The sequence below is a fragment of the Cryptomeria japonica genome, chromosome 7, assembly GCF_030272615.1.
Source record: "Cryptomeria japonica chromosome 7, Sugi_1.0, whole genome shotgun sequence".
NCBI lineage: Eukaryota > Viridiplantae > Streptophyta > Pinopsida > Cupressales > Cupressaceae > Cryptomeria > Cryptomeria japonica.
This window is the reverse complement of record NC_081411.1, coordinates 177,349,000-177,373,667: the sequence shown is the minus strand read 5'-3', so window position 1 is coordinate 177,373,667 and position 24,668 is coordinate 177,349,000. Positions and strand designations below refer to the sequence as shown.

The window sequence follows — 24,668 nt, the reverse complement described above, 5'->3', positions numbered from 1 at the left end:
TGTGGCAAACTTCTAATCATGCAACCACCCCAAAATTTTGTCCTTGATCATATGTGTGTAGGTATAATGAAGAATAACGTGGAGTGTGTTGGAGGCTTCATCGTTGGACCTTTTGTGAACTTCTCTTCATTCTCCTTGTCTTTTCATCAATTTATTTCATTTTGTTAGTTTTTTGTTTAATAGTTTTATCATATTCAACACTCACAACTTAGGCAATGGTTATTTTGCACCTTCTAGAATTAACTTTTGTACTTTGTTTGTACAGGATGTTTGCACACTGTGCTATTATCCTTGACCCGCACACGGATCTTGGACAAAGATCATACAAATATATCTAGGTAGTCTTGATGACCTATACTTTCAACCTTTGTGGTCTAAATATTTTTTATATGTTGCCATATTTAAGCTATACATGTTTTTATCATCTAAGAGAGAAAAATCAAAGGTCTTGGTACCTCAAAGGTGTATCTAGAATGGAGAGAACGATATTGATTCCTCATGGGGTCTGATTACCCTTTGCAACAGTTCAATTTTCTTCCTCTACGACTACAACCATCCTTTTACCAACCTACAATTAGACTTGTCAAGAGTCACATGCATTCTAGAATCATTAAATGTGGATACTGAAAGTAAAGTTTTCACAAGTTTTAGAATATGCTTAAATGTTGTCAAGAGTTTTAGTCCCCCCATCACTAAAACACAACTTTACTTTTCCCTTACCAACAATCTTCTTTGTGTTGCTATCACCAAGGAAAAAATCCCCCCATCATATGCTTTGTATGAAGAAAATTGGTCCTTGTGAGGAGTCATGTGATATGAAAAAAATTAGCCAATAAGCATTATTATCTATAGACATTGGATTAATGGTCTTGCCAAACAAATTTTTAATAAAAAGTTATTATTTTAAAATTATCCTAAATTTAATTAAAATCTTAACTATATTTTTATTCTAAAATCTTCCTTTTCATATGATACAATTTAACTAACAACAAAATATCCAATTATCACAATTCAACCATTAAATTTACAACAAAATATCTAATTACCATCATTCAATCATCAAATTTAAACCTTAAAGTTTATCTTTCAACTTATTGAAAACTCATTAACTAGAATAAGTGCCTTTAATATCTTTAACTAGTAAATGTAAACCTAAAATGTTATTATTAGTTTATTGAGCCTGAATACCTTAAATTATAAAGCTTATAGTGTGTATGTATTTAAGTACTTTTCTAAAACATATAATATTATGAAATTTGAGGAGACCATCTTGCATTTGGATTGAGATCCTTACCTTATTTTCAGAGGAAGCTGACTTCTTTTTTATTTAACATTGGAGCACATAAAATCAAATACAAGGTATCTCATTTATACGGGACTATTCTCCACGTGGAGTTCAATGGTGACAATGCCAGTTATGGGGAGACACAACCCAGCTGCCGGTTAACCACCATACCGTTCTACCATAAATGGACGATCTAATGGTTCACACTCAAACTTCTATATTAAATCATGTTCTTACTTGGTCTTCAACAACTGTATGATATACTTCAGCAATGACGTTAAGGTGGCGAATCTTGCATGAATAAATTTTAAGGGAAGCAAATAAAAAGGAAATATAAGAAGCCATGAGAATTCAATGCCTGTGAAATTTTAAACTTGATTTCAGCAGAAGTGCTTATAAACGTACTAAAGCATATTCTTCTGTATTAAGTGGATCAAGATGGGTTGTGTTGGTAGGGATTGGACACGCTATGTACTGCAAAATAATTCTCCAAGACCTGTATGGTTAGCTGAGAATGATCCAGTTATGATTGCTCCTCCTTCAGATAGAAGTGAAAATAGTATTTCTAGTGTACAAAGTGGAATATCCATGAATTCACCAAGTGTTTATGGTTTTAATACTCCAAACAGAGATGGTGAAGTTATCATGGTGCCTGCCAGGGGATCTGAAACACCTTTGACAAGAACAAGGATGCCTGGGATATTGGGATGTTCTGCTGCTGAAGTTCGCTTGAAGATTGATAGTACATCCCCTGAGAATCTCAAAGATCTTACAATGAAGCTGTACAAAGCTTTGGAGAAGAATGGATTGGCTCAAGAGGCTGACAAAGCATTCAGACACTTGAAAAATGGCTCAAAATCGGGATCTGAAGAACAAGGGCTAGAAGAGGGTCTTAGGAAGGAACAATTGCTTGGCATGGATTATCTTATGAGAGATGGAATTATTAACTATCTCTGTAATGTTTCTCGGATTACTCCACCAATTCCTCAACAGGTACTGTAAAATTGATAACATGGTAGAATATACTTGAATTCATCAATTCCTCAACAGGTACTAGTACCATCTTCCTAGAAATATGTATTATGGATAACATGGTAGAATAAACTTAAGTTTTTGATGTATTGGATGGTTAATTCTTGAGTATAGAATTCTAATGCTGAAAACTCCGATGTTAAATATCAATTTCTGATCCTATTGCAATATTGCAGTTAGTTTTAGAGCCATGAAAGTATAAATCTGTTTTAAGATGTGCTAAAGCTGTATACTGTATATTGACATCTTAATTTTATTTCATTTCCACATAAATATAAGATGTCTTGCTATTTTAGAGTAGAGATAGACTTCTAGACAGTATGGTTTCCTCAGTTTAAATGCAAGACAATTGAGGTAAATTAACAAATGTTGTCCTGCCTTTTGAATTTGAACTTTCTGATAGTCAATTTTTGTAAAATCCCTTTCTGGTAACGCAGGTTGTGAAATTTTCTGGACTAAAATACAGTGCTACTGTGGAACTTCCTAGCCCTGGTTATGAAACCTTTGGGAAAAAGCTTCTTGGCTGTTTTTTTGGACCATTCAAAAGTTTGTATAAGAGAAACAGAACAATAAATGTACAAATTCTACAAGATATAGATGGCTACATTATGCCGGGCTCCATGACTCTACTTCTAGGACCTCCTGGTATGTATTCACTGGCAATTGACTTGAATTTAAGACATTATCTAATATTAAGTGGAACGTGTTTTTTTTTCGAAGTATCACATTATGATGTTTTATTAAGATTTAATTATTGAAAACTGTCAATAGTTTAACAAGTTAAGTATTTAATCTTGGGAAAATTTTATGATTAAGTTGAATTAGAGTAATATCAGGGTGGTTGACCTGTTAAAAGGTTCTAATATTTCACCTTTTTAAGCATCATCTCAATATAATAATTATTAATTAAACTATTCATATTCATAAAATAGATTCTTATGAACAGCTATTCATAAATTATAAATCATAATTTTATATTTAATATATACACTAGCAAATTAAATTTATACAATATTGATAGTTCCCTCTTTTTAAAATCAAACTAACACCTTAATATTTTAATACTTTTCAGGGAGTGGGAAGAGTTCTCTTCTAAAGGTATGTCTGATATAATATGAAAATGGAGCCTGAATAAGTTCTCAGTTCAAATTGCTTGGTTAACAGAACTATTAATACTGAAATCCATGCAGATTCTTGCTGGAAGGTCACAAGAGACTAAGGATGTCTCCTTTGAAGGCTTTGTGTCATACAACGATAAAAAACCCTCTGAAATAGTTCTTACCAGATTTATAGCTTATATTAATGGTCAGCTTAACAAGTATGACACTGCACCTCTCATTTTTACTACTTCACCAAAACATGAATTTTCCCTACAGTACATAAATATCAAACAATTTGCTTGCAGGCACATTCCTTTCCTATCTGTGAGGGAAACTCTTGAATTTGCCAGAGATTGCACCCAAGGTCTAAGGCCTGAGAACTTCACACCTCAAATGAGAAAGTTCTTTGCCCAAGCATTAGTGGAAGGGCAGGATCCATTCCTGGAGTATGTTCTTCAAATTCTAGATCTCAAAGCTGTAGAGTTTGGAGTTGTGGGTGTTGGCCAGGATGGCAATGGCATAACAGAAAATGATAGAGAAAAGCTAACTACTGCTGAGCTTGCACTTGGAACATATGCTGTTATGCTCTATGACCAACCCTGTTCAGGGAACGATTCTCGTGCAACATTTGAACTGGTTAGCACTCTGAGATCCATCAGCCGAATCCAGCGGTCTTCTGCAGTGATGTCTATTACCCAGTTATCAGAGGAAGTTTTTAATCTTTTTGACCGTGTAATTCTCCTGGGAAAAGGCCAGACCCTTTACCAGGGACCTGTCCAGGATGCCATCCCTTACTTTTCCAAACTTGGGTAAATGAATTATATAAATTTTATTCAAACATACAGATACTGTTTCATTTTTACCATTTTGGTCGATAGAATTTATACCCTGTTTTTAATGTGATGCAGTTATGTTAAGCCCGCCTATGTAGATTCTGGTGCCTTTCTTGAAGACATTGCTGCTGGAGAAGGATCTCAGTATCTCATGTCTGGAAATGCTGCACTAAGCCTTCATGAGCTTGTTTATAGCTACAAGGAATCTGATCATTACAGAGATCTGATGAGAATTGTTCACGGTGAAGATGTTAATCACACTTTCTGGGTAGAGAGTGAGCCAAATATCGGACTGTCAGTGAAAACACCCTCTATCAGTGAATTTTCAGCCTCAAACCAGTTAAGACCTGACATAGGTAGGTGGTTTTCTTCAAATAAATCAAATCTGACAGCTCATTTTCAAACTGTAATGGTATGACTACATATCTGTGATGATTGGGATTCAATTCTTTCCAAAATTCATATTCCTCGATACATATTTCATAAATTGTAGTTCACAAGAATTCATCAGATAATCTTTATATGGATTTTTTAGTTTACAAGAGTTCACAGGAATCCATCTCTTTAGATAATGTTCATATGGATGAAACATTACAATATCAGAAATTAAGTTGTTTTAAATTGAAAACAACTTACATAAAGTATAATTATGTTCAATTCAATTAACATAGTTGTATGATGGTGCCAATGTAAACAGAGAAGACTAACATAAGAAATGCTTCTAATTTTTTAAGGAATAGTAAAAAAAATAGTCTATCAGTAACATTGATTTCCATGGTTTTCAGAGGTAGTGGTTGCCAAGCTCCCCAGCAAAACAGACAACACATGTGGTGTTGGAAGCACAGGAAAAATCCAGGAGGGAGACATTGTCACAGGAATCTCAATCAACAATGAAGAAATGAATTATCTTGCAGTGGGCTCGAGCATTCACCAACGTAGTAGAGCATCTGAAGTATATAACATGCTAAAAAATGCAAGAGGTCATGTTCGCCTTCAAGTGGAACGTCATAAAGAAGAGGAGGTGAGGCAACAAAAAGCCTTTCTCTTTCTTTGTAGCTTTTTACCAGGATATTACAGGCAATTTGATGATAAACACCTGGACAGATGGAACCTGTGGGATTAATTTAAGGAATTGTATAGATTCTTATGTTTCCTTTTGGCTCTATATCATCATTCAAGATATTTGTTTTGCATAAAATGGTCCTAAATATGGAACAAGTGTGAGAGAAATAAGCATTAAGATTATTAGAATTTCGATCATTTATATTGATTATTTCAAAGGGTATAGTTGAATTACACATGATATGAAAGTTTAAATGTTCTAAATACATTCATAGAAGTTCTCTTAGAGCTTGATTACAAAAGAATTGAGATCTTAAGTTGTGCATAAGATTCATAGACTCCATCCATAAAACAAAATCTAACCTAGAAATGGACACGAAGCCTCTTATTTATAAGGAGAATCCCTATCCACAATAGAATTTCCTTATAACATCCAAAATTTTGAATTTATATAGTTTGTAAAGAAAAAAAACCATGCTTGAGATGGGTAGCAAAAGGAGCTAGGACAAAAAGATGTGAGTACCATAAGTAATTCTTGTTGATGGTTGAAGTACACTTGGGATGTTGTTTGAATATTTGGTCTTGAATTTTGATTATTTTCTTTGTACACATAACCATTGGGGCTGTTGGAACTAATTATCACATGGTTAGCACTAGGCAAATGGGTGAAACTAAGTGTCTCCTTGTACTTGAGCTCATAAAGGAAACTTGAAATAGCAGTCGAGACTCTTTCTTGATATGTTCTCTTATCTCTAAAAGGTGTTAGGTTGGTGAGCAAGGATCTTTCTGAGTCAAAAGACCTAAAAGTACCCTTAAATTGTGCTCAAAAGAATTTAGGCCTATAAAATGATTATAGAGTGCCTCCGATATCAAGACTCTTAAAAATGGGCTTCATTTATCATGGGTCAATAGCTTGGATGTGACACGTGGCAAATTAGGTGACTTAGGCTACTTTTAGAAGACAGACTGCTACTTTTTTACCTTGAAGTCCAAATAGCATGCCTCATAGCACCTATCAGGGAACCCTATTGATGAAATACAAAAAATTCCTAAAATCAAGGGTCTCATTGCTAATAAGACTTGGACATTGAAGGAAAAGAGATGGGCCCATTGCACTAATATGGACCTATACAAGGATTATCCATCAAATTTCTCTAGAGTCAAAACCTATAGCTCTAGACACTATTGGATAAATAATGATGTGGCAAAATTAGATAATATAAAAAACTCAAATCTTGAAAATTTATTTAACTACACTATATCTAAACCATAAAACTACAAAATATGCATAGGTAACTAGACTTTTCCTCAACCATGGTCCATACTAATCAAAGCTTCAAATGTTAGAGAAAGATTTGATTCAAGTTGCAACAAATGTTGATAAACAGTGAAATCAAACATATATGCTTTGTGGAAAAAATCGCCTATATGGAACCCAATGAAAAAAAGAGAGGGCTGAATTAAGCCCTAGGCAGATTTACCCTTGGTCATTGATGTGAGCAACCCACTTCAAAAGGAAAAAATAAAAATCTCTATTCTAGCAATAGCTCAATTCTCCAATACGAGAAGGGGTGTAAAAGGCCATAGCTCTAATGCCATGTTGGAATAATCAAGAAGTGGTAATGAAGTTGCACATACTTCAAAGGATCAACCAAAAAACATACATTCAACAAGAGAATGTTGCAACAAGAGCTTGCATGAACATGATATTGAATTGATATGAAAATGATTCAATTGATATGATACAATCTACAAATGAGCATTGCTTATATAGGCAAGGTGATGAGGTAGGAGTACAAAAGATGTGGACATGTGTCTTAATCCTATGTGACATGTGACAACTGCCTTGTTACAAACATTAAATGCATGATGCATAATAATAAATGCCTAAAGCAGATATATTAAATAATGAGACATGGCTCATATCTTCTAAAATGCCACCTAGAATAACTAATGTGATCCTATGAACATTATTAAATGACACGTTACATAAAGCAACTTTATGGTAGCTAACTTATGCCAACTAAGCCCAAGTAAGCTTAAGGTGCAAATGCCATTTAATGACAACAACTATTACATATGCTTAAGTAAACTTAATACTTGAATATGTTCCAACTAAGAACTAGTTAAGGTAAAACCATATTCACACCAACATTAAGTACTACATATGACTCATAGAGCTCATCCATACGACGCAAAATCTAACTTACAAATAAGCATGCAAGGCCTCTTAATTTATAGGAAAAATCCCACCCACAATATAATTTTTCCCTAGAATTTAAGAATATGAAATTAAAAAATTGGTAGAGAAGAAACCTTGTTAGAGGAAAGCACCCAATAGTTGAGAATGTCCCAATAGTTGTTATAGCATTTCTTGATTTAATGCCCAATGTTTTCAATAATATTGTACCAATAGTTGTGACTTTAAAGTTGTTAGTGTTGACAATGACTACCCATGGTTGAATGCAGTGTATTTCTTAGATCTAAAAACAACAAATCATGTGAAGCCACATCAACGCACTAATAAAACATGACTTAGTGCACAATTATTGGTCTCTCTTTTTTGGGGGGCCTTTTTGGACATCTTGGCAAAAATAATGTTGATGTAGTGTCATATTTGGTGATGTGACCCTGAAACCTTAGTTATAAGAAGGGGACTTGCCAAAGTTGTAAAAATTTGAAAGTGGTTTTAAATTTCCATGTAAGATTTTGAGAAGTGTGAAGTTAGGGTGCTCAACTACTAGGTTCTACCTCCCCTAGAGGTGCAAGACAAAAGAAGCCATGAAATAAATAAGCAATTACCATAAATTAGCCCTATAAATTATTAATGTACTTTTAAATTGTTATAAGAATGCTTAGCTTTATTCTAACTCTTTACAATTGATTGTCAAGAATGACATTAGAGAGATGGGTGAAATTCATTAGTCTTCCTAACCCAAGCTCATAAATAAAATTTTAAAAAGCATATGGGTCTCTCAATTGATGTGATAGCTTAGCTTTGAATGGTGTTAGGTTGGAGAGGAAGAATCTTTAGTTGTCAAGTGACTTGAAAAACACTCTTGAATTGTATTTAGAAGATCCCCATCCTCATATTCGATTGCTAAGAGTCTTTTAAAAAATAATAAGATTTCCATTCCTTGAATTGTGTATCTAGAAATCAAAAGATACCATTGACTATATTTATTTTATATTTATTAATTAACTGAAAATAAAAAATAACTATATTTTAGTTTTCAATTCAATGATACATTATGATCTCTAATAGACATTATCCTTTATGGGCCATTGAATGGACTTTTATGGTACCTTATGCAAGAAGCTTACAACTATTTTACCTCAAAATTTTGTAAGCATGCCAGGTGGCACTCGTTAGAAGCCCCTTCGACGAAGTATAATGCCACGAAAAGTTGACCTTCCTGCTGACAAGACACACTCTAGAAAAATGGCAAGTTTGCCGAGCTGACGTAGAGCAACTATAGGTATCTGCCGTCGCTCATTTGTTTGTTGTCAGAGGAGGGATCCCACACGTCGTTGGATGAAAAATGACCTGGCGCGATTGGACAACGTCCGCTGCTCGAACCTTGAAATTTCATTTAACTCTCCTGAGTGTACTGCAAAACTACAAAATTTGCTAACGTAATTCGATATTGGCTTTTACCCACGAGCCATGGCGATCAAAACTTCGAACACCACAGAAGGATTTGCCCCCTGTATTGAAAATTTACTGCACTTAAGTTTTCGGGTATATGACATTATTAAATCATATGAAAATTTTACTGACGCGGAAAAGTTTCCACCAAATTTGGCCCTGTTTTTGTAATTTTACGAACCTTTCTTTTACTAGTTTTAAACGTCTTGATTCGTTTTTCTTTAGCACAAAGAAAAGCCTGCTTTACTAAGAAACTTGACACGGAAAAGTTTCCACCTAATTTGACTTCAATCTTAATGAAATCCAGAGAGATTCTAAGGAATTTTGACAATGTAACAATGTATATAACAGATGGGTTCCAGTGAATTATAACCTATGAAATACGAGTTAATGAAATCTGATTAAAAATAATATAGTTAAATTTTAATTTTAATATTATAACTTGATATTGGATAGAAGATTCCTCCTCTTATCAATGGTCGAATTAATTGTAATCATCAAAAAAAAATGATACTTAGATTGGGGTTCTGATTCAAGCTAAAAACATATTGCTTCTTGCTACACATATTTTGTTGGAGGAAATGACTACCCAGTCATCATAATGCATCATGATATCAATGGTTGGATATTAGATAACTGATGTTTTGACTTCTTATTGATGAAGATTTCTGTTATTCATTTTAAATGATGATGCAGAGAACAAGCTACAAACCATTGACGATAAGTCAAAACTTCGATTATGTACCACCCAATCATGAAAACATAGTATTTTCTGTATGACTGGATAACCATTTCCCTTGCTGCATGATAATTTACTTCTAAAATTTTTTCCCTGTTCGATATACCAGGATTGCCTTCTGAGTGTAAGGAAAGTATTGGATTTATTGAAAACCCTTTTTGGTCTGGATGCTGTTCTTTAATGGGAAGAAAAAAGTCAGCATTATATGACTGCTAGAACAGAAACATCACTTATTTGAAGTTTGAATAATTGAGGAAAAAGACTAAATATCCAAACAAAAGCGGACATTTTATGATCTATCAGAACATTAGGATCCTCCTAGTATTCAGGAGTTCATGTAGCTCAATTAAATTCTTGTTTTCTTGGATCAGGATGATGATGGGAGCCCAGAAAATAAGAAATTTCAAAGAGAATATGTTCAAGGATGGTGGGCCTCAACTAAAACTCTCATAAGAAGACAGATGCTCATCACTAAACGCTTGCAGATGCTCATCAAGCTCAGATTGTTTCAGGTTCGGATTCCAAGCGAAACAGCTTAAGTATATTCTTGAATGAAATACAAGCTCTTTTTAATCATGAAATCTTAATTCCTCTAATCTGCATGCAGGCTTGTGTTTTAGGACTTTTTGCTGGTAGTGCCTTTTACAAAATGGGAGGAAACTATTCTCAAGTAGAAATGAATTCAGTTAGAGCCTTGGGATTTGTTACAATAATGAATGTGATGCTCATCAACTTAGTTCAGCTTCCTCTTAACATGCTACAACGACCAATCTTCTACAAACAAAGATCCCAAAGATTCTTCAGAGTTTCTTCATATTGTGTTGCACACAGTGTAGTTAATCTGCCTCAAACGTTACTAGAAGTAAGCGGCTAAGAGTATTTATCATTTAGGCATGAATTTATTCACAGATTCTGAAATTTTCTCTTGATCTTATGGCAATTGATCTGTTAAAATTGCAGGCACTTGTTTATTCTCTCTGTGTTTACTTCCTTTCTGGACTGTCGTTGGAGAAATCTGGTGCTATATTCTTCGAATATTTGTTCTTGCTATTCCTAGTTGCTTATTTTGGGTCATCTTTGGTTTTCTTGCTCAGCGCCATAGCTCCAATTACTGAAGCTGGAAATGCTTTTGCAGGTAACTAATAGAGGACATTGTGCTTTGCATACAATTCACATTGTTTAATCAGAAAATGAATTGCGGAAATAAAACTGCTATTTTAATACAGTGTAATAACTTGCACAATATACTTATAGAATGCTTTCTTACCTTAGCTTTGTTGTGATTTCAGGATTGGTAGTTTCTATCTTTCTCTTGTTCAGTGGGTTTGTGATCTACCCAAACAATATTCCTGGATACTGGAAATGGCTTCTGTATATAAATCCTCTATATTGGGCAAATACAAACTACTGTATCATGCAATTTGCTCAGGGTTATGGAAGACCATGCAGTGAATTTGAAAACGAGCTGGTATATTGCAAAACCTTTCCAGCCATGTCTGTTGGAAAAGCTTATCTCAAATATTACCAGCTGCTTGGAAAGAAAGAGTGGCTATGGGTATCATATGCCATTCTTTTAGGATGGATATTATTGACAAACATACTTGCTTTAATAGCAATGAAGAAGATAGAATTCAAACAAACAAATCAATCACTTCCACAACAGAGGAAAGTTTCATCATGGACCAAAGCAGATGAAGATGTGGAAGAGATAAGTGGATATTCATATATCACAGAATCTTCAATAGCGAAGAGTTCAGAGTTCTCTTTTCGAATGCAACCAAGCATGATAGAAATGCAAGTTTCAAACCCATCAATTGATGATGATTCTTTTGATCTTTACAAAAGTGAAGAAGGAATTCAAGTTAATGGGAACCTAAACATTCCTGTGATGCCTGTCATCCTTTCCTTTGAGAATATCACCTTCACAAGGCCAGACCCGAGGACAGGAGGGAGAAGGGTTGTTTTGGATGGAGTCTCTGGATACACAAAGCCTGGAACAACATTAGCTCTGATTGGAAGCTCAAAATCAGGTAAAACTACACTTTTGAAATGCTTGGCAGGCAGAACACCGATTGGAGACTATAATGGAGAGATCCTAGTAAATGGCTTTAAGATGAATCTGGCAGCATTTTCACGTTTAGTTGGGTTTGCAGAGAGATTGGATGCTCACCAGCCCTTTTTATCAGTAAAGGAAACCCTCCAGTTTAGTGCAAGCCTGAGACTTGGCCACAATATTGACCCCAAAGACAGTAAGCTTCATGTTGAATTTGTCCTGGAATCCCTGGGCCTTAAAAGTTTCAGTGACCAGCTGATTGGGTCTCTCAAGGATGCAACTGGATGGACTTTTGATATAGCAAAGAAGATTACCATTGCCGTTGAACTTGCAGCAAATCCGAGCATTCTATTTCTGGATGAACCAACCTCAGGATTGGATAGTGTAGGTGCCACAAACATTCTGAATACAATAAAATCAATTGCTAGCAATAGTAACAGGACTGTTATCAGCACAATGAAACATCCAAGTGCAAGAATGCTTTCTACTTTCAACAATGTCATCATCCTCACATCTGGAGGACAGCAGGTCTACTTTGGGCCAGTAGGATTCAACTGCAAAGACGTATTAGAATACTTTGTTTCAATCCCTAAGGTTCCTCAATACTTTGTGACACAGAACCCAATCAGCTTTGTTCTCGATGTTGTGGGAGCAGGTATTAAGAAACAAGGTCTAGCAACTGCAAACTTTGCCGAAATATACCATTCAAGTAAATTGGCACTATTCAATACCGATGAAATGAAGAGGCTCCAGAAGCAGTCCAAAAGAAAAGCATTCAAACCTGTATTCAGTTCCCCTTATCCATCATCTTACAAACGGCAGGCTGTTATGGTTTTCTTGAGGACCCAGAGGTTCCTTTGGCGAAATGTGAATTACACATTTGGGAGATTGACAGGATGCATAATGATAGGTTTCTTGATGGGTTCTCTCTACTTTCAGATTGAATTTGATGATGTATATGGCCTTACTTCCCGCACACTTTACATCTATATGCAGATCATTCTCATTGGTGTTGTTTCAGCCAACAATGTTATACCTCAGCTTGGTACAGATCGTCTGGTATATTTCAAGGAAAGAAGAGCAGGGATGTATGCACCCATCTTCTATCCCTTATCTTGGGCTGTTGCAGAGATCCCATATTTTCTCATTGCAACTTTCGCTATTGTATTAATAGGCAACAACATGGCAGGTCTGGCAGCTGACAACGTTTCCAATTTTGTTCGCTACTGGTTATGTCTCTTCATCTTCACTGTTTCTGTTACCTACTTCGGGATGATGCTTACATTCCTTGCTCCAGTACCAACATTAGCAGCTTTTGCAGTTTCAATCCTGACCTCCATCTGGGTATCATCTTCAGGTGTTGTGGTTACCTACTCTAAAATGAGTGGATTCTTGAAGGCACTGTTCTGGTCCAATCCATTCCAGTATGCTATCAACACACTTACTTCTCTCAGCTTTTTCTGTGATACACAGTCACCACAGTGCTTACAGAAATGCACTCAAGGTGAACTTGGATGCCCACCTTGCAAATGCCAGAGGCTGCCAGATAACACATTTGCTTGGGATAGACTTAAGGATAGTAGGTCTATCAGCGAGGGTCGAATTCCTGCAGATTTTGGTACTTTGACAGGGATGTGCATCATCTTTGCAGGCCTTGCTTTCATTTTCTTTGTCAGCTTGAAGCACAATTCCAGACCTTCAAACTAACTTCTGCAGAAACAGAGGATGAATCATACTTCACTGTGGATTTGGATGGACCATACATTTCAATTGGAAGGCCTAAGATCTCAAATGTTCATTGATTTATTTATTGTTCTGTAATTAGTCATGCAAATGCCCTCCTAGGATAGGCCAAAAAAACAAAGGTTAATAAGTCTATAGATCTGCGATAAATCAAATAAATGTCCTATAGGAGGGATTCCAGAAACATGAGTTGCAAGCTTCACAAGACCATAGAAAGAGAATTTGCATGCTAAACTTTAAAAAAAAAAACCCAGTTGTGTTCTAATAATAATTATTGTAATAATATTTGTTGATTCATAGTTTAATGTTTTTATATTTCAATATTATTAGTTATGATTTTAAAGTTGTTAGTATTGATTATTACGAATAATTAATTAAAATGTATTCTAAAGTCAGCAAGTAATAAATTATGCGATGTTAGATTAATACATCAACAAAATTTAGCTTAAGTGACCACTCTAACATTTTTGAGATAATCTTGGACACCTGAATAAAAAAATATGTTAATTTGGCATCATATTTAATAATGTGAACGTAAAACCTAAAACCTTAGATTTAAGTATGAGACTTCCTAAATAAGGCACTTTAATTTCTTTAAAGTAATTATATGTTTAAGAGGTGCAAAGTTAAAGTGCTCAACAACTAATTCCATTCTCCTACTACTCAACCATATACACAATTAAAAAAAAATAGTACAAACATTCAATAATACAAAAAATAGAAAAAAAATGTTGAATAAATCCCATATTCTCCTTTTAAACTGGTATCTCTTTGATGGATAGATAGACACCATGATCGGGGATTTATTGACAAAGTGTATGATTGTTTTGTGATTATTAAATAATTCTATCAAATTAATATGATGAACTCCACAAATTGTATATAAATTCACGAGTTAGATCACTTAGTTGTCCCGAGCATGAATTTTCATTTTTGATTTAAATTAAATGTAGTCTTCAAATGAGAGATTGCATGATATGTTGTCAATCCAATGAATTTAACAAGATCCACGTTGGAATCATTTTGAACTAGTAGATGAAGTGCAAATGATGTCTAATGTGCGTCATTACTAGATATGCCAACATGTTGTTTCTTAACTTCAAATAACAAAATTTATATAATAATATATACAAACTTGGAGGGAATAGGGAACCCTGACAAAGGCACTTGTACTTATGTCTTACACAAGAAACTTCAATACATACTTCATTCCATAAAGTTTGTAACAAAGGAACCATTGGCATCATTTTCCATTGCACAATACTTAAACTAAATTTGTAGTGGATGGATTAGTTGATAAGTTCAAAGTACAACTTGTGGTTGATTACTTCTCATAGGTTCCTAGTATTGACTACATGGAATCAATATCCCTCACACCCCATCGCCCCTCCACCCGCTCCCTACCCCCATTGCTAAAATGAACTCCATTCACCTGACTCTTACTATTGTTGGACAACCTATGGTTGAGTTGTAAATTAGTTGGATGTGGAGATTGCATTTCTTCATGACGATCTGTAGGAGGAGATTTACATGGAACAACCACAATGATTCATTTAAGATTATTCATGGTTTTGTAGACTGAGGAAGTCTGTCTATGGATTCAAATAGGCCCCACAAACTTGGTATGCCAAGATGGACTCCTATCTTCTCTTAACTGGGTTCTCTAGATGTCACTTAAATTCAAATGTCTTCATCTTTAGATAATATGATTATCTTATTTAGTTGATTTTTTATGTTGATGATTTGATTGTCATAGGGAGGACCTTATCCATCATCACCAACATCAAGAATTAAGCATGGTATATTTTCTATGAAAGAATTTGGTTTCTTGAACTTCATTCTTGGGATCAAGATCACTCAAAATTCTTCTAGGATATCTCTTGTCTAGCCTAATTGTGCTCTTGATCTTATTGCATGTTTTCACACGACTGATTATAAGCCCACTCTAAATCTATTTTTATCAAGAGTCAATCTTGATATGAAGTGTTTCACACTACTTGTTGATGTCGCTTTTTATTGTCAAATTTTTAGTAACCTCATATGCTTGTCCTATACACAACTTGATATTTCCTTTGTAGTTGTGATACTCTCACACTTCATGTGACAAAGCCACATGAACTTTAATGAAAAGATACCAAACACACTTTGCACTTCATATAGGGATGTTTGGTGTTGTGTAAATGGAATTCACTAGTCTAATTATGTAAACTAGGAATCAAATGCATTCACTACCTCGATACATTATGAAGATGATCAATAGGCCCTACTTTAGATTTAGTGAAAAGAGTTGAGAACTATTAACTATTCCCCTTTTAGTTGAATTGAATTGGAAAATGCAAATGATGTGAACTAGGGTTAATGATGGAAAATTGAATGTAATCAACATGCACAGAGAGTTTCAAAATGAATATGCAGACATTGAATATAGATCTAGAAATGGGAAGTGGAGAGGAACTTGTGTCTAAAATTAAAGCTTGGAATTAGTGGACTATGGGGCTAGGTGACCTAGTCTTGAAGGTGTTAGATTCAAACATTGTTTGCCAATTGCCAATGTCTAGGGTTTTCTTGCTCCTCCAAATCTAGTTCTTGATTTATCTCGGTCAGTACTTTATAGATATGTATTTCTTCTCTTCATAACTCGTCACCTAGACACACATGAGAGGAAAAATGGTGTTGTGTTGATAGTGTTTTGCCTAGGTCAAACCCCGAGTTTGGAATTAACCCTTAATGAAATAAATGAAAGGAAAACTCTAAAATAAAATGTTTGTTCTGCAATATTACACCTCAAGCTTTTGATATTAATGATGATGCAATTCTATTTGAATAAGACCCAAAAAAATTTATGCAATAACATGACATGACAAGGCATAAAAGAGTTAATCATGAAAATGCACTTGCATGAAGATTTTTGCAACTTGTTGCTCCATAATGCTCAGATTTGTAGAATATTTTCTCTTGAAGGATATGGTAGGATGAAATGATAATGAGATGTTGTGGTGTGTGTTGTTATAAAAATAAATTAGAAAGATGCTCTTATATAGGGTTCCCAAGGTATTTTATTAATTAGGCCAAACTCCAATGGTCATATTAAAATATCACGATTGGGAATCAACTTGCGGGAATGGGTACACCAACATATTAAAAAATGGGTCCAATCTAGGGGGACTATAGTACCTAGCACCCTAGTCCACTTAGAAAGGGGTGAATAAAAGGTGTCATAGGTGTACTCGGGATTAGGATAGAGGCTTAGATCACCATATAGTCATATGGCATCAATTTTGTAGTGTAGAACGAATCACTATGCTTGGAAAAGAGCTAAGAGGATACACACTAAGGTAAGAGCACAACAAAGAGTGTAAAATTGTAAAGGGTTACAATTTACAACACTACATTTAACCCCCACTTAAAAAGGGAGTATGAACTTATGCTCATAGTCATGGTAATGGAGAAGAAAGAGAAAAATAAAAATGAGAAATCAAGAACAATATTACCAAGAGATAAGATGTAATTAAGTATGAGGGAACAAGCCCCTAAGCTTAGGATCTTAACTCACACAATCACATACAAGGAAGGACACACAAAACAAAACAATAACAAAGCAAAGTCCACCAAAAGGATGAAAAGTTAAAAAAGGACAGAATAAAAGACACACAAAAGGGGTTAGTACTAAAAACAAAGGCTCCAAGTCAACTAGTTGAAGAGACCTCGATAATAAAAAAATGTCTTAACTGCTAATATCATTATTAGAATTCTATTTCAAGAGCACAAGTATTCTTAAGGAAAGAGAAATAGTGTACATCAATTTGATGATACAAGAAACCATGATCCAACAACTAGCAAAGTGTGAACATGCAACTTTTGTTTCTAGTTTTCCCACTCATTGGTTGACAATGGGGAGTGCCTATACTACAAATCCTTTGATTCATTCACAAGATGTTGATTCTTGAACAAGATAAATTGATCACAATATGTATTTTCAAGTCATCCAAGTCACATGATTTGGTGGCTAGTCATGAGAAAGGTTCCAACAAGAAGTAGAAGCTATCAAATCCAAGCAACAAAAGGATAATGCACAATCTTCCTCTCTTTAACAAATAAATCCTATATCCTCTCCTAAGGGGAAATCATCTATGAAGAAGAAGCTTACTGGTGCATATTCCAAGAAGTTAGGACAAGATGAAAACCATTATTAGAAGAAGGATATTGATGAATTGAAGTATCTTCTTGAGAAGAATAGAATTAGTTTTCCTTCTAGAATGTCTACTTCAATAGAATTTGATAAGAGAAAGAGTCACACTTTTGGGACAAGTAAAGTATAATCTCTTTGTGCTACTATAGGTCATTATTCAGGGATATGGCTTGTAGATTCAAGAGCTTGTCATCACATTACATCTTTGTAGTCCATGTTCTCTTCATTTGAGGCTTGCAAAATGCAACCAATTTTGATGGTAAATAATACATATATGAATGTAATTGGGAAGGGATCTATTAATATTGGGGATGCTACCTTCAATGATGTGCTCTGTGTATCTCACTTGACAAATAATCTTCTTTCCACTATCAAATCACTCATGGTACAACACGAAAGATTATAGAGTTCACTCCTGACCTAGTTATCAATAGAGACTTTGAGAGTAGAGCTATTATTGCTACTGGGGTGGTGAACTATACATCTTGGTTGTACTCCTTTTGAAAATTTATTCTATTGATGACTTTGATTATTTTGGTGATAATCACACTTTTAGTGTTAATTTTGATATCTATGAGAACATTGGTTACTTAAAATTAGGTTTCTCACATGTGATCTAGTTCTTGAGCCTTGCATTTAATCTCCTCCTATTGATATCACATCTACTGCTACTCTTAATGATTATTGTGTTGTTACAATTTTAGCTTCTTGTGATTCAGTACATTAGAATATACATTGTCTTCCAAATATAGTTCCTTGCGATGACTACTTAATAGACATTGCCGATTTATTTGTGGAATCCTATATTACAAATTTGAGAGACATTATTGATGATATTCATCTTCTCTTTGATGGAGATGACCCTTCTTTGATTGTTGTGAGGGAGCACTTTGACCCTTTTGTTCATTCTATACATGATCATTCTTTCAAGTTTCATGTGATTGTGGATACTTTGTACCACACTTGGAGGAGGTCTATTTATCTTTAGAGGAGACACTTGAGTCTTTGGATCATGTTCTACATTCATCTTCACAAGATCTTGGATTGTCTTTTTCAACAGTGTGGCCTGATACACCTAATTTGGAAGGGGCAACTTTCAACATCAACATGGGGACACTTGAGAAACTTTCAGAGACTCCATACATCTTTATTTCAAGATTGGGGAAACTTCATACATACACCTTTGGTTTTGTTTCTTCCTAAGGGGAGGAACGATGTTCAACAATAATGGAGCAACCTCTACATCAACCTTGGAGAATCTATTATTGGTACACATTCTACTTTGATGGGGGCTACATCATCTCTCTTCTTCTCTCTTAAGGGGGGAATTTTTCCTCACATGGGGTTTTGTCCTTCTCATTCTTCTTTGAGATAATTGTGTGTTTTCATCTCTCTTTTGGGAAGGTGTTTTGTCCTATTGGGTTTTCTCCTTTTCTCTATTTGTGAGAGATTGCATTGCATTTGTACATGGGTACCTAACATGGCCAAGTATCTAGGACCCATCTTGCATTGTTATCTTTTGTGCACATCTCCCTAAGTTGCACGTAAGAAGGGTTGATGTAATTAAGGTATTTTACCTTGGTTATTTCTTACCTAGGTCCTAATTACACATCACTTAGGGAATTACATAAGAGTATTTAAATAGTTTTCACTTTTGGTGAACTAAGTATCATTTTATCTCTTTATCATATCCACTTATAGTGGCTGCACTTTTTCACCTTTGGTAGGCAATCCACCTTTAGTAGTGTTATCACACTATAAGTTTTCCACTTTAGGTGGGATGATAGCTTTTCAATTTTTGTCTCATGTCATAAGATTACAAATTTTGTCATAATCTTATGCACTCCCATTTTCTCACCTTGTCTATATAACCAAGGGGGTGTCCTATGTAATAATCACTCATTGCGAATCTAGTTGATCCATTTTGTATTGAACCATTGATATGAATACAATTTATTCATCATATAATTTCTCTCTTGTTATTGTGATTTCCACTAGGCCTCTAGATATTGGTTGGCTACCTTCATAGCCAATTCTTACAAGGTAATACTAGCAACAATATATTGTTGAATTTATACTCTAAATCATGACATTCATTTGTGGAATGACCATGGATTTAATGATATGTGCAAAAAGAAGGATTTTCTTGATTTTGATTATGATTGTTTCTTCAATTACTTAAAAGGAGAGTAATAAAGTTGGTTTTAAATATCTCAAACAAAATACTCACTTGTTGTGATAAAAAAATGGGAGGACATATAGCTGTATTAGACAAAGGGAGAGTGAATCATACACCTTCTCTAGTGCATTATGAAGGGGATTTTTTCAGGACTTTGATTCCTGATTCCATCTTTCCAAGACCTTGTCTACTATATCCTTGTTTAGAAATTATGTCATAGCCAATCTCATAATTTGTTTACGATTGCTAAGGGGAAGGAGTTTCATTATAGACCTAATTGAAGTTTTTAGTGTAAGTCTATTTTGAAGGGCAAAAGGATTGAATAGGTGAAGGAGAATGGATATTTTTTAGGGAGATTCTTATTTATATCATCATTATTCATGTCCACTTTGTTATATTAGGAAGAGGTAGTCTCATCAACTAAAGTTTTATCTCTACTCAATGTTACGTTAGGTGACAGATCATGAAGGAAATACATAACATCTTGTCTCAAAACATCTGATGGATAAGATAGGCTCTTAGAGAATAAGAAGGATCAAAAGTGATAGAAGTACTAAGAATAATATGTTTACCTTGTCCCTCTTGCACCAAAGTACTCTAAGGAGAAGAGGATTCATCATTCCTCTTAAATATTACATCTCCATTAGAGAGACCAATGATAGGAGCATTAAACCTTTACTAATGGATAAAAGATAATATAGGAGAGGTACAAGTATGATTCATTTCAATATGATTTCTAGGAGGATTATCAAAGGTGCCACTCGAAGCATCTACTAAAGATTTAATGTAATCTAAACATTTCATTAATCTGTTTAAGAATATTATCATATAGTAACATGAAGCATGTATTAAATATTTAAGAAATGATTTAGATCTATTGAAAAGAGGTCTATTGACCATTCCCGTATTAGTTTAATTGATTGGAAATTGAAAATGATGTGAACTAAGGTTGATGATGGAAAATTGAAAGTAATTAGCATGCACAAAGAGTTTCAGAACATATATTTAGACATTGAATACAAATATGTAAATGTGAAGTAGAGAGGAACTTGAGTTTGAAACTTGAGCTTGAAACTATCTAAGTATGGGGCTAGGAAACCTAGTCTTGAAGGTGTTAGATTCAACTATCATAAAAAAATTTAGGATCAAGATGTCACTTGAATCTCATCTTGAAATTTTATTAGAAGTGTTAGACATTGTTTGTCAATTGTTAGTGTCTAGCATTTTCTGGTTCTTCGAAATCTAGTTCAATTTGTCTCAATTTATACTTTTCATATTTGTATATCTTCTCTTCATAAACTGTCACTTACACACACAGATCAAGAAAAAATGGTGTTGTGTTGATAGGGGTTTGCCCAGGTCAAAATCCAAGTTTTGAATTAACCCTTAATGAAATAAAATGAAAGGAAATCTTTGAAGTAAAATGTTGGAGATCTACAATATTATACCTCAAGCTTGTTGATGTTGATGATGATGCAATACTGTTTGAATAAGACCTACAAATGTTGATGCAATAAAATGACATGTGGCATAAAAGAATCAATCATGAAAAAACACTTGCATGAAGATTGTTGCAACTTGCTACTCCATAATGCTTAGATTTAAAGAATATTTTCTCTTGAAGGATATGGTTAGATGATATGATAATGAGATTTCATGGTGTGTGTTGTTATGAAAATGAATTAAAAGGATTCTCTTATATAGGGTTCCCAAGGTATTTCATCAATTAGGTTGACCTCCAATAGTCATATTAAAATATCAAGATCAAGAATCCTGTAACAGAAACAAATACACTAACATATTAAAAAATAGGCCCAATCTTGGGAGACTATGGTGCCTAGTGCCTTAGTCTACTAGGACAAGGGTTCCTAGCACCCTAATGCACCTACAAAGGGTTAATCAAAGGTGAAAAAGGTGAACTTAGGCTCTAGACAGAGGCCCAAATCACCATATAGTCATATGACATCAATTTTGCAATGCAAAGCTAGAAATATGCTTGGAAAAGAGCGAGGAGAAGACACTAAGAAAAGGGTACATAAGTATAAAATGATAAGAGCTTACAATTTACAAAACTACAAGAAAAATCATAGTTTTGGTTTTATTATGCAATAGTAAAATATTTAGATTTTAATAGATGCATGAGTTCTAACTGGGCTGGTGATATTGATGATCGCAAGTCCACATATAGCTATAATTTTCACCTTGGTAATGATCCTACTTCCTATTAGAGAAAGAAGTAACATATCATTGTTCTTTCTTTAATTGAGGTCTAGTATTAGGAGGATATTAATGCTACCACTATGGCTATTTGGCTTTAGAATATCCTCACTACACTTGATATCACTTTTTAGAATCCATCAATCATCTATTGTGACAACTAAAGTTCCTCATACGTTTTCTCAATGATTTGATTCAAGTTAAGTTCACTGATTTGTATTACTATTTGGCACTAATTAGAATGTATATATCTTCACCAAATCCTTTACTAAGAGCAAGTACATTGATTTTAAATCTCTCTTGGGGTTGTGAGACATTTCTTTAGGGGAGATCATTTAGCCCTTCTTATCATTTCCTCTCACAAGGGAAAGCTTTTCTCCATTAGCCTTCCTCATGTTCTATTTCATTTTGAGGGGATATTTCTACATTAGCACTTCATAAAGGAATCATTTTTAGGACCCATCCTTGAGTTTTTTTTCTTATCCCTAAGTTGCACTTAAGGTTGGGTTTTAATGTGAATAGATTATATTTCTTAACTAGTTTATTTTGTAGCTAAAACTCTCCATTTATGTACTTTCCACACCAAGTTTAGTTATGAAAAAATACTTTATTGGTCCCACATTGGTTGTGTTTTATTTTCCTAGGTAGTATATGTTGATAGTGGTGTTAGCATAGCCAACATTAGGTTATTTAGGGATGCTTCACCTCTCTTGAAAAGTAACAAAATTACTCCAAGGTTCCTAAGTAGTTAGGTCTTGATGGTGTTGAAACAAGTCAATCAACAACATGGATGTTTAACAAGGGGCATTTTCTAGTAAATAGAGGTATTTAACTTAAAGTTAATGAATTTCAAACCTATCTAGTCTCCCAAGACCAAATGGTGTGAAAGATTTATAATACCAAATTTCAAATCACATGCATACTCATAAGCATTATATGATATTAAATACTTCTTTAAAAATTATTTTAAATTCTAAAAGTATATCCAAATTTAAATTGAAAGAGACATAGGGTAACGAGAAATGTAGAGGAAATCTAACTAATAGATAATTTGATTACTAAGAATTTACTTTGATCATAGTGGAAGATAAAATTGAGTCCATCAAACTGACATAGCATTAATTAGAAATTCTCACAATCAAGTGCAATTGATGATGCTATCAACCAAGGAAACACACAAGAAATAAATATTTTCAGATTTAGTTAAAATTGGATATGCAATACTCATGTGCATGACCAAGAAAAAACCATATGAACATGCATTCAAAGTAGATTCAACCAAATCATGTAACACATGAGAAAAAAGTTCACATATCAATACCATACAATTGAAAACTCATTTCCAACAAAATGATGTTTGATTCATTGATTGAAACTTTAAAAAAACAAAAACAATATTCAACAAAAAAAAATAAATCCACACTGAATAATGTATAACACTTGTTCTATATGCCAACACATTAATATCCAACCGCTTATTCTAACACCTAGGTCAGACTATATAGTTTTTACAAAAGATTCAAAATCCTAAAATTAGGGATTTGTGTGCAGCTAACTGGGTGTCCAGATTTGCAACTATAACTCATTGAGACTTAAACTTCAAAATCTATAAGCCCTAAGGAAAGAGACGAAACAATAAATGTAACCCCCAAAAGCGGCCAAACCCCTTATAAGTGCAGTGGGTGCATGTGTGGCCTTTTAGAATTAGAATTCATCTTCATGCTCAATGATAACCATGTGGTAGATGAGGGAGATGGTTCTAAACTTGAATTCCAACTCCAACTGACTGTAAAGTGTATGAGAAATAAGATACTATGCTGCAAATGTGGGTTTGATCCAAAACACAACTTATAGAAGACTTCGTGGGAGCTCTATCATTCACATTTTGGGAAAATTTTGTGCAAGTGTAGGAACCCTTGGGAATAAGTCAATGAATTAAGGACAATCTATGTCAACCATCCACCAACAAGTTTATTGATGATATGGTGTAGATTACAAGTTTATTGATGATATGGTTTAGATTATATTGGAGTTGTTGCAAATGCAATCAGAGTTAACCATCTATAGGGAATTAAAGAAGTAGGAGAAGTTATATTTTTCACAAGCAATAAAAGTCAAGTAAATGAATGAGATGGTGAATGCCTTTGTCGACGATTTTCTATAGGAACAAGATAAGTGAATGTAAGCATACCTTTTCAAATGTGAAGCCATGAAATGCAAAATTCCATGGTCCCACAATAGTGGGTTACACTTTTTGGCCAAATTTAACATTGAAATCAACATTTTGAGCTAAACCTTCACTTCTTGACACTTATGACTGCTAAACCATTACAAATTTGAAGATGATGTGAACTAGTGATTTGTGAGAATTTTTTGTAGATTCTAAATATACTTTTAAAAAAAAAAATTGGAATTAGATTGTAATTTTTTTTGTCTCCTTTGATAACTAGGTTTTTTTTAAAGTAAACAACATTTTTAAAAATTGATGTGACTTTATAGCGCATTACTTTTTTTCTACAAAGGATAAAATTCTTTTTTTCCAAATTCAAGTTTTTAACTATGATATCTAGTGCTTGCATTTGATCAC

At 34.1% G+C, this 24,668-nt stretch overlaps 1 protein-coding gene across 1 annotated transcript; it reads left to right on the top strand.

The window, feature by feature from the left end:
• Positions 1 to 1,723: 1,723 nt before the first annotated feature.
• LOC131048473 (pleiotropic drug resistance protein 1-like) lies at positions 1,724 to 13,460 on the top strand. The gene is made up of 11 exons (XM_057982423.2): positions 1,724 to 2,278; positions 2,755 to 2,962; positions 3,390 to 3,415; positions 3,508 to 3,635; positions 3,723 to 4,226; positions 4,326 to 4,606; positions 5,036 to 5,271; positions 10,072 to 10,212; positions 10,308 to 10,562; positions 10,661 to 10,835; positions 10,990 to 13,460. Exons 1-11 carry the CDS (start codon positions 1,724 to 1,726, stop codon positions 13,458 to 13,460), a joined length of 4,980 nt encoding a protein of 1,659 aa, XP_057838406.2.
• Positions 13,461 to 24,668: the final 11,208 nt, after the last annotated feature.